This window comes from Neospora caninum, chromosome VIIa, assembly GCF_000208865.1.
Source record: "Neospora caninum Liverpool complete genome, chromosome VIIa".
Taxonomy (NCBI): domain Eukaryota; phylum Apicomplexa; class Conoidasida; order Eucoccidiorida; family Sarcocystidae; genus Neospora; species Neospora caninum.
Window position 1 is genome coordinate 489,071 of NC_018393.1, and position 12,611 is coordinate 501,681.

Below are 12,611 nucleotides of genomic sequence, written 5' to 3' on the forward strand. Positions count from 1 at the left end.
TCTACCAGGCTTTGGAGACTTCCATTTTCCCTGCGGGTGTGGATAGCTCCGCCCTTTTTGAATCGTTGTTTCCGTGTTTTTCTCTTAAAAAAGGTGTGGAGAGGCCGAGTACTTTGGGTCGCGTTGGCGGACGGTCAACTCAGTGAAGACACTTGCACAGACGTACCATTTTGCTACACTTTGATCAATACGAACTCACAATGCGTCAGTTGCTGTACTTTTCCCTCTGTATCTTTTGGCAGCACTCGTTTTAGGGCATCCTTTACTTTTCTCCCCCCCCCCCCTCCCCCCGCGTCTTACAGTCAGGGAGACACATTTTGTCGCCTCCGGCAGCTACGGCGGGCCCAGGTTGTGCGCGGCAGCGGCGAGGCGAGCAGACTCGCAATTTGCCTCTGTTGAAAACGGATAATTCTGCGCCCTCCGTCATCGGTTCCGTACACTCTTGGGGGAGTGCGAAGGCACAAAGAGAGCGCGGGCGCTTCATTGTCTGACAACTCGTCGGAGTCCGCAAACAGCCATTGTGGCGTCTGAGGTTAACGGTGCAAAATGGAGAAGGAAGCACAGAGCGCGGATCGGCCTCCAGACAGGGAGGCTGACAATGCAGCTTCTTCCGCCGAAAAGACGAAAGTTGCAGATTCTCCGTCCGACGAGGGAAGTGGAAATCCGCGGGGGGACGGCGACCGTCAGGCTTCCACAGACATCACAGCTGGGGCTTCCAGTGCCCAGAGAGCAGATAGCTCGATTTTGAAGAAACGCGGCAGTTCAGTGGGAGACAAGTCTTTGAAAAAAGGTGTGAGCTGGGGTGCATCTGTCGCAGATTCTTCCCCGCCTGACGGGGCGGGGCACTCCGGCTCGTCCGTGGATAGAGTTGGAGAGGCGACAGGCGAAACAGCAATTGGACGCGCCAGCACTGCCAGCAAACCGGAGGAGCCGCAAAGGAAGAGAGTGAATGTTCCCAGGCTACGGTTGAAGGCCGGTCAGAACGAGGAGAAGTCTGGTGATGACGGCGAAACTCCGGCGCTTGCATCGAAGGGTTCTGCGTCGAGTTTAACCCATGGCAGCTCTCTTTCCTCGTTGTCGAGCTCAGCTTCTTCAGTCCATTCTCGCGCAGAATCGGCACAGGAGATCCTCTCGAGTGCCTTCCACACTGTCTACCGAAACTGTAAGTTTGACACTAGGCTGAGTTGACCCGGCGCACTTTAGAACGCTCCAGCGAATGCTGCTTTCCGGTTTCTCAAGCTTTTCCGCTAGAACAGCTGGTTCTCGATTCTAGAAAGAGCAGCGCCGCTACTCCTGGACGAGCTTGAGGATACGCGCTGGTTCGATGTGCATTTGCGTTCGTGTGCGAGTTCTGCATGCAAAGCACTCAAGGCAGGTGCAACTGGCAGAGAAGATGCCCCTTTACGTGCATATATATATATATATATATATATATATATATTTGTATATATATATATATATATTTGCACACAGTGCGTGCCCAGATTCTTTTCCCTGTGTCTACACGTGTTTGTTCTTTATGCGCGTATCCTGTATCTGCGTGCGTGTCACACCCGCACGTATTGATATCTAGCCATGAAATGGAAACGAGTAACCTTTAGGCGCTGGAGAGGTGAGCCGCGTGGGCTCCGGCAGCGGTTTGTCTTGTGTTTTGTCAAGCCTGATCTCTCTCTGCGTCGTCTGTTGCTCGGCTGCCTGTTGCCTGCCGGCCCTACGCGGGACTGAGAGGCAAATCGCCGTCAACTGGGTCTTCTTGCTTCTTACTCTGTGTTGTGGCCATTCATGCGGATCATGCCGAGACAGGATACCGTCTGCGCACTCCCGGGGCGCGAGAGGTAGAACGCATCACTGGGTCACACGCACGGCAGCGTAGTGCTTTCCGGCTGGTTTTATTTCCACTGCCCTCGGTGATCGAAGTCGATCGTGTCCATGTTCTCTCGCTGTTTTCTTCGGGAAGAACTGGTTGGACTCTCCTTCTCGCGATTGTCCCGTGACTCCCGCCGACCTGTGTTTTTTCCCGGGGTGCGAAGACGCCAGCGGGCCTGATTGCACTCTCTTTTTCCGACTCGGTGGCAGACGCCTCCCGCGTGCTCGCGGCCGAAACGCGCTTGCTTCTGCCGCCCTCTGACACAGCCTATAGCCCCTGTGGCGGCGCAGCTGACGGCTGCATGCGGCAAGGGCGGCAACCAGCTGGTGAATCTCCCGGGCTCCTGCGATTCCCCTTTCGCCTGGCGCTTTGCCCGTGTTCACGCTTTCCTCTCTCCGTCTCTTCGTGTGTTTAATCTCTAGATGGTCACCGCGACGTGTGTCAGCAGTTGTTCCACCTGAAGAAAAATGAAGGATTCGCATCCCCAGCTGCGTTTCAGTGGTTTCTTTCTGTACGGGGTCCGCGATAGGGAAGCACAGTCACAAACACACGGGTGCCTGCGCAAGGCAGCGCAAGGCTGACGGCAGTGTCTCTCCTTTCTTTTTCTGCCCGGCCAGGCACGGGCTTCGATAGCGTTCCCCAAGTGCGTGTCTTTGGGTTGCTGCGTGTTGTGTTTTCGGACGCCGCGTTGCGTTTCGCGGGGACCGATCGCTGCCAACCTCAGACGGTTCGCGATCTGCCAGTCGGGTCAGAGGAGCCAAGGGTGCTGCGCTTGTGCGCGCCGACATGTTGCCGGAGCATCCAGACAGTGAAGAAGTGTATGGCTTCTCGTCTCGGGCCTCGCGGGAAGGCCGTGGGAAGCGGACCGCCTCGAGAAGGCTCTTGGCATATGACGAAGGCGGCCTGCATGCCTGGAGCTTTGCCGGTTTGTCTGGAAGTTGGAGCGACATGGTGCACCACGCGAGAGGGTCCACCGCGGCTTTCCGTCCTTCGGACTACGGTTTGTCCGTGGGAGAGACGGCTCAAAGCGAGCGTTTCGGTCAGCCTTTGTTTCTCTTTGCCGGATGAAGGCACACGGCTGGCTGCCTCAAAACGCGCTCGTGGCGAAAAGACACGTGAAACATGCTGAAACGTGCACAGCTTCTCGCGTGCCAGCGTCGGGGATACCGACCTCCGGAAGAGACAGACTGAGTTGCGGGAGCCCGCACAGACCACATATCTGCCTCTGGCGGGGTGCCTTCCAACCGCCCGTGCATGTGCGCTCGACAGAAACACTTGAGAACCTTTCTAGGCTCCGACGTTAGCTTGGGCCTTGATCCGGCCGCTGGTCGGCGCAGTGTCCCGTGCTGGCGAGTGGCAACGCAAGTCGCTCTGAGGCTGCGTGCCCCGCTGCCGATGTGCTTGCAACGCTCCTCTCGCTGAGATGCTCGGGGCGAGACGAAAGGTTGCTTCAATCGCTAGCTAGACCTCGTGCATGGCCTCTTTTCGCAAATTGAGAGCTGGCGAAGCTCACTGACTCTGTGACAGCGCGAGTCCACATGTTTGTGAACTTGTAGGTATCACATGTACATATAGGTATGCTCGGATGTACTCCAATAGTTCCATGTACTGAATGCCATGGCCGTGTACGCTCGTGTGGGTCGGCACGACTCGCGATGGACGTGATCGTGTAGGGTACGGGAGTCTCCCGGCCTTCTCTCCCGGCTTGGATCTGATAGCTGGGCTGTCACTGCCTTTGCGACCTGTCTGTGGGCGCCCGAGACGGTTTTTTCTTGCCTGCGACGCTTGCCCGGCAGATGCGCCGAACGACGTCTCTGTCTTCCAGGAAACGAAGGCGGGCAATCTCCACGTTTCCTCGTTCTCTGCGCTTCTTTTTCTGTGTCTGCTCGTCAGCTAGCTTGAAGAGCACGCCATCGGAGTCAGGTGTACAGAGACACGCCCGCTTCGTTTTCGGCAGTCAGGATAGCGACCCGATGTTGCCTGGCAACGTCTCCCCGGAATCAGTTTCACCGGTAATTGCATCCACGGATCCATCCATTTCCCTCTACTCGCTTCACGCCCATCTTCATTCGCGCTCACGTGTCGAGCTGTCCATCGCTATCTGTCTAGACCTGTGTATGCCGGCGGATACCTGCGTCTACATCGGTGTCCATCTTTCTGTCACGCTTCCGCTCTGTACCAGTTTTCTTCGGTCTCTGCGTCTTTCGCTTGAGTGTAAGCACAGCGGGCCTTGATCTGCGCAAACACGCGCGCTCTGTGTTGCTTGGCCTCGCTCTCGAGAGAGAGAATCACACCTCGACAAGACTGGCTCTGTTCGTCTCTCTTTTGCTGGCTCTGTCTCTTTTCACTTTCTCTCATCCCTGCCTTCTGAGACGCGCGGTGCGTGAGTCGTGCACAAGGTGTTCCGCCAGGTGGGCCGGTCTCGTTCTCTGTCGGCGACTTCTGAAGGGGGGCGAACCTCGTCTGTGTTTCTGGCCTGCTCTCCAGCGCGAGGCCCCGCACGCCCTGACCGCCGATCTCCTCGACGCCGTCCGAGCAGCCTCTGGCTCGGAGGTGTCAGGTGAGTCTCATCCCCGCCGTGGTTTTGTGGAGACTCCCGATAAGGCAACCCTCTTCCCTCCTTGATGCGTTTCTCCTTTTTCATTCTTGGTTCTCTTCACTGCTTCGCTTGTCTCGTGCTTTTAAAACTCCGCGTCTTTCCCTTGCTCAACTTCCTCCTCTTCTGCCACTCCTCTGCTTCGGCTCTCCGGCCTTTTCCTGTTCTCGTGTCTCTCTCGTTTTCGCGTTTTTGTCTTTCAGTGTCCTTTGCTTCGATGCGCCGCTCGCTCTCATGTCCTTCCTTTGACGCTGCCCATCCCTAAAGGACTTTCTTGCGGCGTTGCATTTTCTCTTGACTCCACCAGCCGGCGTCAGGCGTCAGCTTGCCAAAGGTCCTGTGCGCGTCTGCATCTCTGTCGGCGCCTTGGCGCTAGCCGTACGGCTTCTCAGTCCTCCTCTTGCCTGCGAGCCTGCTGAATGTGGAATAGATAACACAGGCTCTTCGCGCTCACCTGCGACCGTTTTCAGGGTTCGAACGCGTAGGAAAGGAAACTTCGAGCTGCCAGCGCCGAGTTCCCACGGGTCCGAAAACACAATGTATATCTCCCGTTGGAATTACACACATGTGTATGTATATATATGCGTGCAAGTAGTGCAGTTTGGTGAGAAGAATATCGAGCATCGCTGACAGAGTCGTCTGGGACGTTTCCACTGTCTTCGTTTTTCCTTCCTGCTCTTTTCCTGCCTTTTTGTCGGAAACCCTCAAGAGTACGAGCCTCTATGGGCCAGCTTTTCCTTGCCTGCATGCGTTTTTCTTTTGTCGCGCCACACAACAACTGCTCAGGCGGGATGCAACTTATGGGATCGAAGAAGAAGCTTCAGTCGAAGGCGTCGCTTCGATCGCCTCCGTCGCGTGGAAGCCAACTCGCCGTAAGTTTTCGTCATCCGAATGACCGTGCTGAAACAGATGGTAGACACATCATATTCACACAAATATACACCTACAGCTCTCTCTCTCTCTCTCTCTATATATATATATATATATATCTACTGACAATTGAGTAGATGCCAAAGGGAGACTGTGACATCGGGCGGGATACGCGAGACAGGGGGAGACAGACGGCGGGCCAGGGAACACGTGAGACTTTCGTTGCCGCGTCGTCGAAGGGAGAAGAGAAACAGAAGGGCAACTACTGCTGCGTGGCCGTTTTTCGTGCGGATGGTCTCTCGCGCTGGAAGCGAGATGGCAAAGAAGAAAGCTACGCTTGCTTTTTCGTGCACAGCTCTTGCATGCAAGAGAAGCAGGGCGGGCTCCTCGGGCCCGTTCGATCCTCATTCGAAGATAAAAGAAAATATATTTAAAACGTTTTGGAAAGTTTTAGATAAAGGACACGTGAAGAGCGGGAACAGCTTTCAGGACGAAAATTCCCCGGCAGCTTAGCACGGGGGCCGTGTTTTCCGTTGTTCTTCCTCGTTTCTTCGTGCGCCTCCTCATCGCGGGGTTCTGCCCTGGCGCTCTCCTTTCCGCTTTGTCGTCTCTGGCAGGAGGAGCTGCACCGATCCCACGCGCGATACGAGAACGACCTGTTTTCTGAAATTCTTGCGAAGCTGAAGGCGAAGAAAGAGCGAGGCGCAGAGGATTCTCAGGTGTACGAACACCTCCCCGTGAGCAGCCCAAAGAGAAACGAACTCCCTGGCGATTCAACGGAGTCCACGCGCAGCGACGTATTGTCCGGTAAGGCATACATGCTTGCCCATTTATCACGCCATCTATATATATTGATTGTGCTCTATGCAGAAGCCTGCATATATATATATATATATATATGTTTACCCGTGTATCCATTTCTGTTTTCTCAGTTTTCTGTTTGTGTGGATCATGTCAGCCCCGTTTGTTTTTCTTTTTCCGTGCGCCTGCTGACAAGCACTAGTTTGATTTCCCGTTGACACCTGTGTCCGCCCTTCGCTCTCTGTGTATATCGATTATTTACTGCTCCACGCAAGATTTTGTATATCGGCAAAGCTGCCTCTCGCTCTCCCTCTATCCACGCATGTGTGCCTATCATCTGAATGCACAGCCCTACCGATAGATGTCCATATCTCTGTCTCTGCGTATATGTCTCTACACGTGTCTCGGTGAACCTCACATGCGACTGCGACAACGCAAGTGTACAAAAGTTCTCGTAAGTGTGCGCCGAAACGTTTACGGAGACATGCACGCGTGGGTAGATCGCACTTCTTGAAGGAACGCAGCGAGCAACGCTGCGACTTTGGGTTCCTGTTTGCATGCGCGTTTCTTCGAGAAACAGGCCTGGCAAGCAAGGCGCTGAACGTTGAGTTGGTGGATACCGCAATCGATCCGGAGTGGGCCTTCCAGCAGTTCAGTGGGAAGAAAATCGACGCAGGTGCGTGGAGACTCCCTACGCCCTCTCCCCGCATGGTGTTCCTGCGCTCCGCCACCGAGTGTCTCTTCAGCGGTAGCGTTGCCAGGGCAATGACACAACGGTTTGTGGATCCTCTCCGCACGCTCCGGTTGCGTTAGGCACAGCGCAATTTTAGGCCTGCATGCATCTAGATCCCCTGCGCCGCCGACAGACACGCGACAACACATGCATGGATATCCACAGAGTGATCACACCTGTGCGGGTCCATGTACACACTCGTGCGACATATACACATATATATATATATATATATACGTACATGTGTACGTATAAATACATGTATGTATGTACTTGTATATACATGTATATGTGTACTTGAATATATGTGCATGTGTGTAGGATGTGTGTGTGTATCATGTATGTATCCGCCATTGCTTTGTTGAATCCAGACTGGGCGAGCTGCATTTTCACACTCCGTAGCTCTGGGGGCAGATGAACCAGCGGTGGGGCGGCAGAAGGGCGTTGTCGCTCAGGGAGTTGAAGCGTCGCCTCGTCGGAGGGTCGTGGGTTGGGAGTAGCGTTTGTACCCGGTCAATTCTGTTTGCCGTGGCGAAGAGGCGCAGAGTCAGATACGTTTTCACTTCCCAGGCGCGCGTTTCGACGACCGCCTCGACCGCTTGACCGAAACGCCCGAAGAGGTGAAACTCCACGGGTACTTTCCCTTCCAGAAGGAGAGTGCAAAGAGCAGATACGAACGCCTTATCACGGAGGTGCCTCACGCCCTGGTCGCAGTGGTGAGTCGCGCCTCGCCTGGCCTGTGTCTCGTGGACGGTCCCCTTTCTCGTCGCGCGCGTCTTTCCCCGTTGTCGGCCGAGCCACGGCATTGCGGTTTCCCTCCCTCTGGCAGCCAGCGTCCGCCCCCACCTGATTTTACCTGCGGTCGATGTTGGCTTCGGCCTTCTTGTCCACCTTCCGCCCGTCTTCTCTGATTCTTCGTCGACGATCGCGGGTCACATGGCCGTGAGTGATTTGCCTTTTCGCTGCAAATGCTTCAGAAAGAATACTTCTCCAACGTCGACATGCTCGAAAAGATACACAAGCAGGAGGAGCAGCTCCCCGAGGAATCCAGGGCCGGTTTCCTCCTCAGACTCAACGGCATGTTGGAAGGTAGAACACCTCTGATTCGGGGGCGGTGGATCGATCTCTATATTCATACATCCATGTGTTCTCTGCTGTAAAGATTTATGTTGTGTCACTCCCTGTGTCTGAAAGTCGCGTGGTCTCCACCGTTCTGCTCATCGAGAATGTTTTGGTTTTCATCGATGGTGTATCCAGGTCACTCTGTGCCTGTACGGACGCTGCCCACGCCTACGGGGGGAATTCTTTCCCCTCCCTGTCCCCCCCTGTTGCCTTTCTCCGTGCACGTCCCAATGCGTTTCTCTTTCCTGGCATGCGCATGCGCATCTTTTCAAGAAATCGGCGTGCGTCTGCATGCATGCTTCCGCAACGGTGGCAGCTGACACATTCCTGAGAAGGCCGCTCGGAAACAGCTCTCGTTTCGCCGGGGTCGGGAGGCTCTCTTCGATCTGACCGAGGCTCCGGGTCTTGTGTCTGGAGTGGAATCCCGGAATGCGCATTGGTTGCCCGCCCTACCGAGGTGTGACCAGATGCATGCGTGGATGCGAACCCCCGAGCTCGTTTCCGCGCTTTTCTCGCATGCGTGTTTCGCAGACCAGGGAGCGGCGCTCAGCCGCCTGGTGAAGAACTACGTGGCGACGGATGTGCCACTCCAGAACATTTTGTTCGGCCGAACGCATTTCACACCCGAGGGAGAACCTGTTGACGTCGATTTGTTCGATGCATATTGCCCCGATGATTGCGTCGCCGTCGATGCCGTCGCCTCCAGCGTTCTCAGAGTAGGCAGCTTGCCCAGGGTGCTCGGTGGTGCCGAGAGTGAGGATGCACTGCGACATCGTAGCTGCTATTTTGCGCAGGCACTGCGAGCAATAACCTGCACAAAGGCGTCTGCCTGCCATCCTCCTTTCGCTCTATCTACAAAAATTCGCGCATGACTGACCGCCCTTCAACATTTGCCTTCATGCGTCCACGCTTTGCCGCTTCTCAGACTTGCACAAGAAGTACCTCTACAGCCGTAGATATAGGCGTGTCTGTTTGTCGGCATGCATGCGGGACCAGCGGCGCGGCTGCCTCGCCGGTGTAGAACTTCAGCCAGATGCGCGTGAGCGCCCCTGAATCTTCAAAGTTGGCGGATGAATTGCCTTCCCTCTGCATGCGCCGGCGTGGTGCACAGAGGGGCATGCGATTGACTGAGTTCCAGCAGTGGATGTGGGAGGTGTTTGTCCGCGCGCATGCTCGGTTCGGTGGATGTGTCTCTTGCCTCGCTTTTCCTTCAGATTTTTTCACATCATGCTGCCGGAGCGCTGGCAAGACCCATTCCACGAATCGGAGAACGTGGATTTCCGGAAGCACCTGTTCAAATCCGCGTACGCCTTCGTAGTTCGTTCCGTCTTTGCCGTCCTGTGTCGAAATGGTTCTGTCTTGCTACTTCCGATTTCGCCTCCCACTCTTGCCATCTCGTCTGCCGTCTCCGTCTCGCTGTCTCCCTGGCTATTCTATATCTTCTCTTTCGCTCTGTGTCTCTTCTCTTGCTGTGTTACTCCCGTGTTCTCACTGTCTCCTTTCCCCGCTCTTCCTCTCCGCGTTTCCTTCCTGTCCGATGCTCGTCAAAAAATATGCATGTGCGGGTGTTGACCAGGGTGGTCTGTAGCGTAGGCGCTTGGAGGGGGAGTTTACTAGTCGATTGGAGGCGTCAAGGCGGGGGGCGGGTTTGATCTTCGCACATGTGCGCGTGTCGACGGCGCCTTTGGAGATTCGTTTCCACTGCGGAAGCCAAAGGACGGGGACATCCAGAGAGAAACGCGGAACAAAGACGTGTCCGTCTGCTTCCTGACACTGCTCCTGCCTGTGCGCCGTCTCCCCCGTGTGAACGGTTGCAGGATGCCATGCTGAATGATGAAGTCGTTGCTGCGAATCTCGAGAGGCGCGTAGCAGCCATCGAGAGTCGTCTGGATGGTAGGAGAGGCACGGAGGCCCGAGCACGCGGCAGTCTCTGCATTCTCGTGTTCTCGAAATATCTGACAATCTTTATACATCTCTGTACACCCTTAGCTAAACTTATGCCTATATGTTTCTCTCTCATGAACACGCATCCTTATCCGTATGACCACGCTTTTCTGCATCTCTGTCTGACTCCCTCCATGCACGCAGACTATATATCGTTTTGCTGTCTTTGACATCTCTGTAGAGGCCGTTGTCTGTGCTATGAATGGTATTTGCCTATCCAAGGAGACAAATAGCGCTTGCACCTGCGCATTTGTGGAGCCTTGCCGCTGAACCTGTCCTGTTTGGTGAACAGAGGTTTCGGAGATGATCGATGAAGACAACCTGCTTCCTTGGGAAGACCTCACGGCGGAGGCTCTCCACCGCTTCAAGGCCGATTCGCGGGACTTCGCAAGTGAGTTCGCGCCCCTGTTTCACCTGTCTCGTGTCGGCATGCCTCATCGGGTAACACATCTGCCTCCCATTGTGTCGCCTGTCTCGTCTCTCCGGCGTGCAGCGCAACTCGCTTCCGTGGACCGTCTCCTTTCGCGAACCCTCTCCGAGGCCGTTTTGAGCCAACTGGAGACGCGGCTCCAACTGGTGAAGAGACAGCTCGACGAGCAAGAAGAGTTTTTACGGCGGCGACAGCAGCAGCGAGTTCGAGAGAAGCAGCGACAGCTCGACAGCGGAAATGCCCCTGTCGGCTACGACGACATCCTCGAAGATTGGAAACCGGAGAAACTCCTTGAGAAACTCCACCAATCGCTCAAGGACTTCAAGGACACCGCAGAGTACGCAAACCTAAGACTCTCTCTCTCTCTTTATATATATATATATATATATATATAGATATGCGTATGCGCAGGTAAAATCCAACGCGTATGTGCGTAGGTGTACACAGTACCACATTCAATATAAGCACATTTTTATGCAGGTGTTGTCCTGCTTAGGTACCCAAGCTTCGTGGGGCGTGAATGGCGTTTACCTGGGACACAGATGCTGAGAACCTTCATATTGCGGTATATGTAAATGTACGCAAATTTATCCGCATTTATTTCGAAATGTACATATCTAAATGAATGCTGTTCCCTCTGTTCCTCTTTTCAGACGGGTTGACACGATTGGAGGCCAACTGGAAGCCGCGTTTGCTGCGCGCGAACCTGTAAGCGTCTTTGTGTCCTGCATGCGGATCATCGATCAAGGGTTTGAAGTTTTTCTTTGTCCCGGCTTTGTGTGGAGAACAGAGAGAACGGAGAGGAGACACCTCTTTTTAGCGACCGCTGGCTCCGTGACAGGATAGAAAAGGTAGACATGCGAGACGAAATGCTTTCAGATGCTAGTAAAACGCTCGGTCTTGTTTGTCCGGTGCCCACTCCTTTTCAAGTCTCCGTTCCGAAACGCGACGCGATCTATTCTTTTCCCCGTTTTCCCCCACCTCTTGTGAATGTATCTCTTCGCGCAGCTCGTGGGCTTCCTCCAGCAGATGCGCAAGCAGGAAAAGCAAAACGAGGTTTTGAAGGTGAGGAGCGGAACACTTCCGCAAATTGGGATCCTGGCTGTTCTCGGATGTCCCTTTGCTCTCGTCTCCTTCCCCTTTTGTGCAGGTGCATTCGCCTCTTTCTCAACCTTTTCCCTCTCTCACATGCCTCCGTTGGTTCTCCACGCGGGAGATGCTACCTCTTGGGCCGCCGTTTTTTGTATGTGAATTGTTGAGCTTTTTACAGACGCGTTCTCCTTCTAAGGAAAGGCAGTCATCTGAAGAAACTTTGGTCCTGAGACCGACATGTGTCTAGATACTTATGGCCTCATCGCGCATCGATGTGGCTACGCTGTGTAGGGTCGGGTACGTGTATACGCCTGGTGCGTGCAGCTGTGGGCGCCAAGGTGTATCTGTGCGTTTCCGCCGCCATTCAATTCTTAGGTTGACCTTTGTGGCTATTGCCTCTGCCGTCCGTGTGTTGCGGTGCATCGCTAGGCCTCTCTGGGATCGACAGTGGAGATGCTGAAGTCGGTAAGTGGTGTCGAAGGAACTGATGCTGGAAGAGTGCCCGATATTTTTCAAGTTTCAGGAGCAACGTCCGTGCTACTTCAATCGATAGGCGAAGACAAAACGCCGATGTGACTGTCCGAATACCCGCAAAAAGAGACACACATATGCACTTGCAGGCGTAGCCATGTTTCGCCCCCACTGTTTTCTGTTTCATCTTCGTATATATCACCGTAACGGTGCATCTATACGCAGCTACGCAACACTTACATTCCAAACATCTATCTTCCATCAATATACATATATACATATGTGTATGTATATTTATGTAGAAATGAAGACAGAAGTCACTTGCCTGTAGCTGTTGGTGTCTGGAGTTTCGGCTGTGAGTTGGCGTTGTGTGTTTCTGTTTGTGTGTGCGCAGTTGAATGCAACTCGGACGATGGCGACGGATTCGTCGGCAGTATCCGCGGTGTTAGGTTTTTCGGGCGTGGAAGTGACGGGCAAGGCGGGAGGAGTGAAGAAGAAGGTATCAGGTTTGCCTGCCACTTTTGCGCGGGCTCACGAGGCTTCGACGCTGGTGCGGGCTTCCGGCCGCATGTCGAAGGACGGCTCTCGAGAGCGCGAGCAACGGAGCGGCCTGACGCACAGAGCCTCACGTGACTCCAGCGAGCGGCGGGTGCGGCGAACGACCTCCCTCGATGGAACGCCTTGA

At 54.5% G+C, this 12,611-nt stretch overlaps 2 protein-coding genes across 2 annotated transcripts; both read left to right on the forward strand.

The window, feature by feature from the left end:
- Positions 1-546: 546 nt before the first annotated feature.
- Positions 547-2,935, forward strand: NCLIV_019840 (conserved hypothetical protein; the record flags this gene model as incomplete). The annotated part of the gene is made up of 2 exons (XM_003882178.1): positions 547-1,162; positions 2,592-2,935. The coding sequence occupies 2 exons, from the start codon at positions 547-549 to the stop codon at positions 2,933-2,935; spliced, it is 960 nt and encodes a 319-aa protein (XP_003882227.1).
- A 1,419-nt stretch (positions 2,936-4,354) lies between these two features.
- On the forward strand, positions 4,355-12,611 carry NCLIV_019850 (conserved hypothetical protein; the record flags this gene model as incomplete). Its single annotated transcript, XM_003882179.1, has 14 exons — positions 4,355-4,427; positions 5,250-5,335; positions 5,951-6,140; positions 6,715-6,810; positions 7,438-7,583; positions 7,845-7,956; positions 8,521-8,705; positions 9,807-9,882; positions 10,226-10,324; positions 10,427-10,700; positions 11,017-11,071; positions 11,372-11,428; positions 11,885-11,920; positions 12,321-12,611. Coding segments are annotated over 14 exons (1,776 nt in total), but the record flags the coding sequence as incomplete, so codon positions are not given.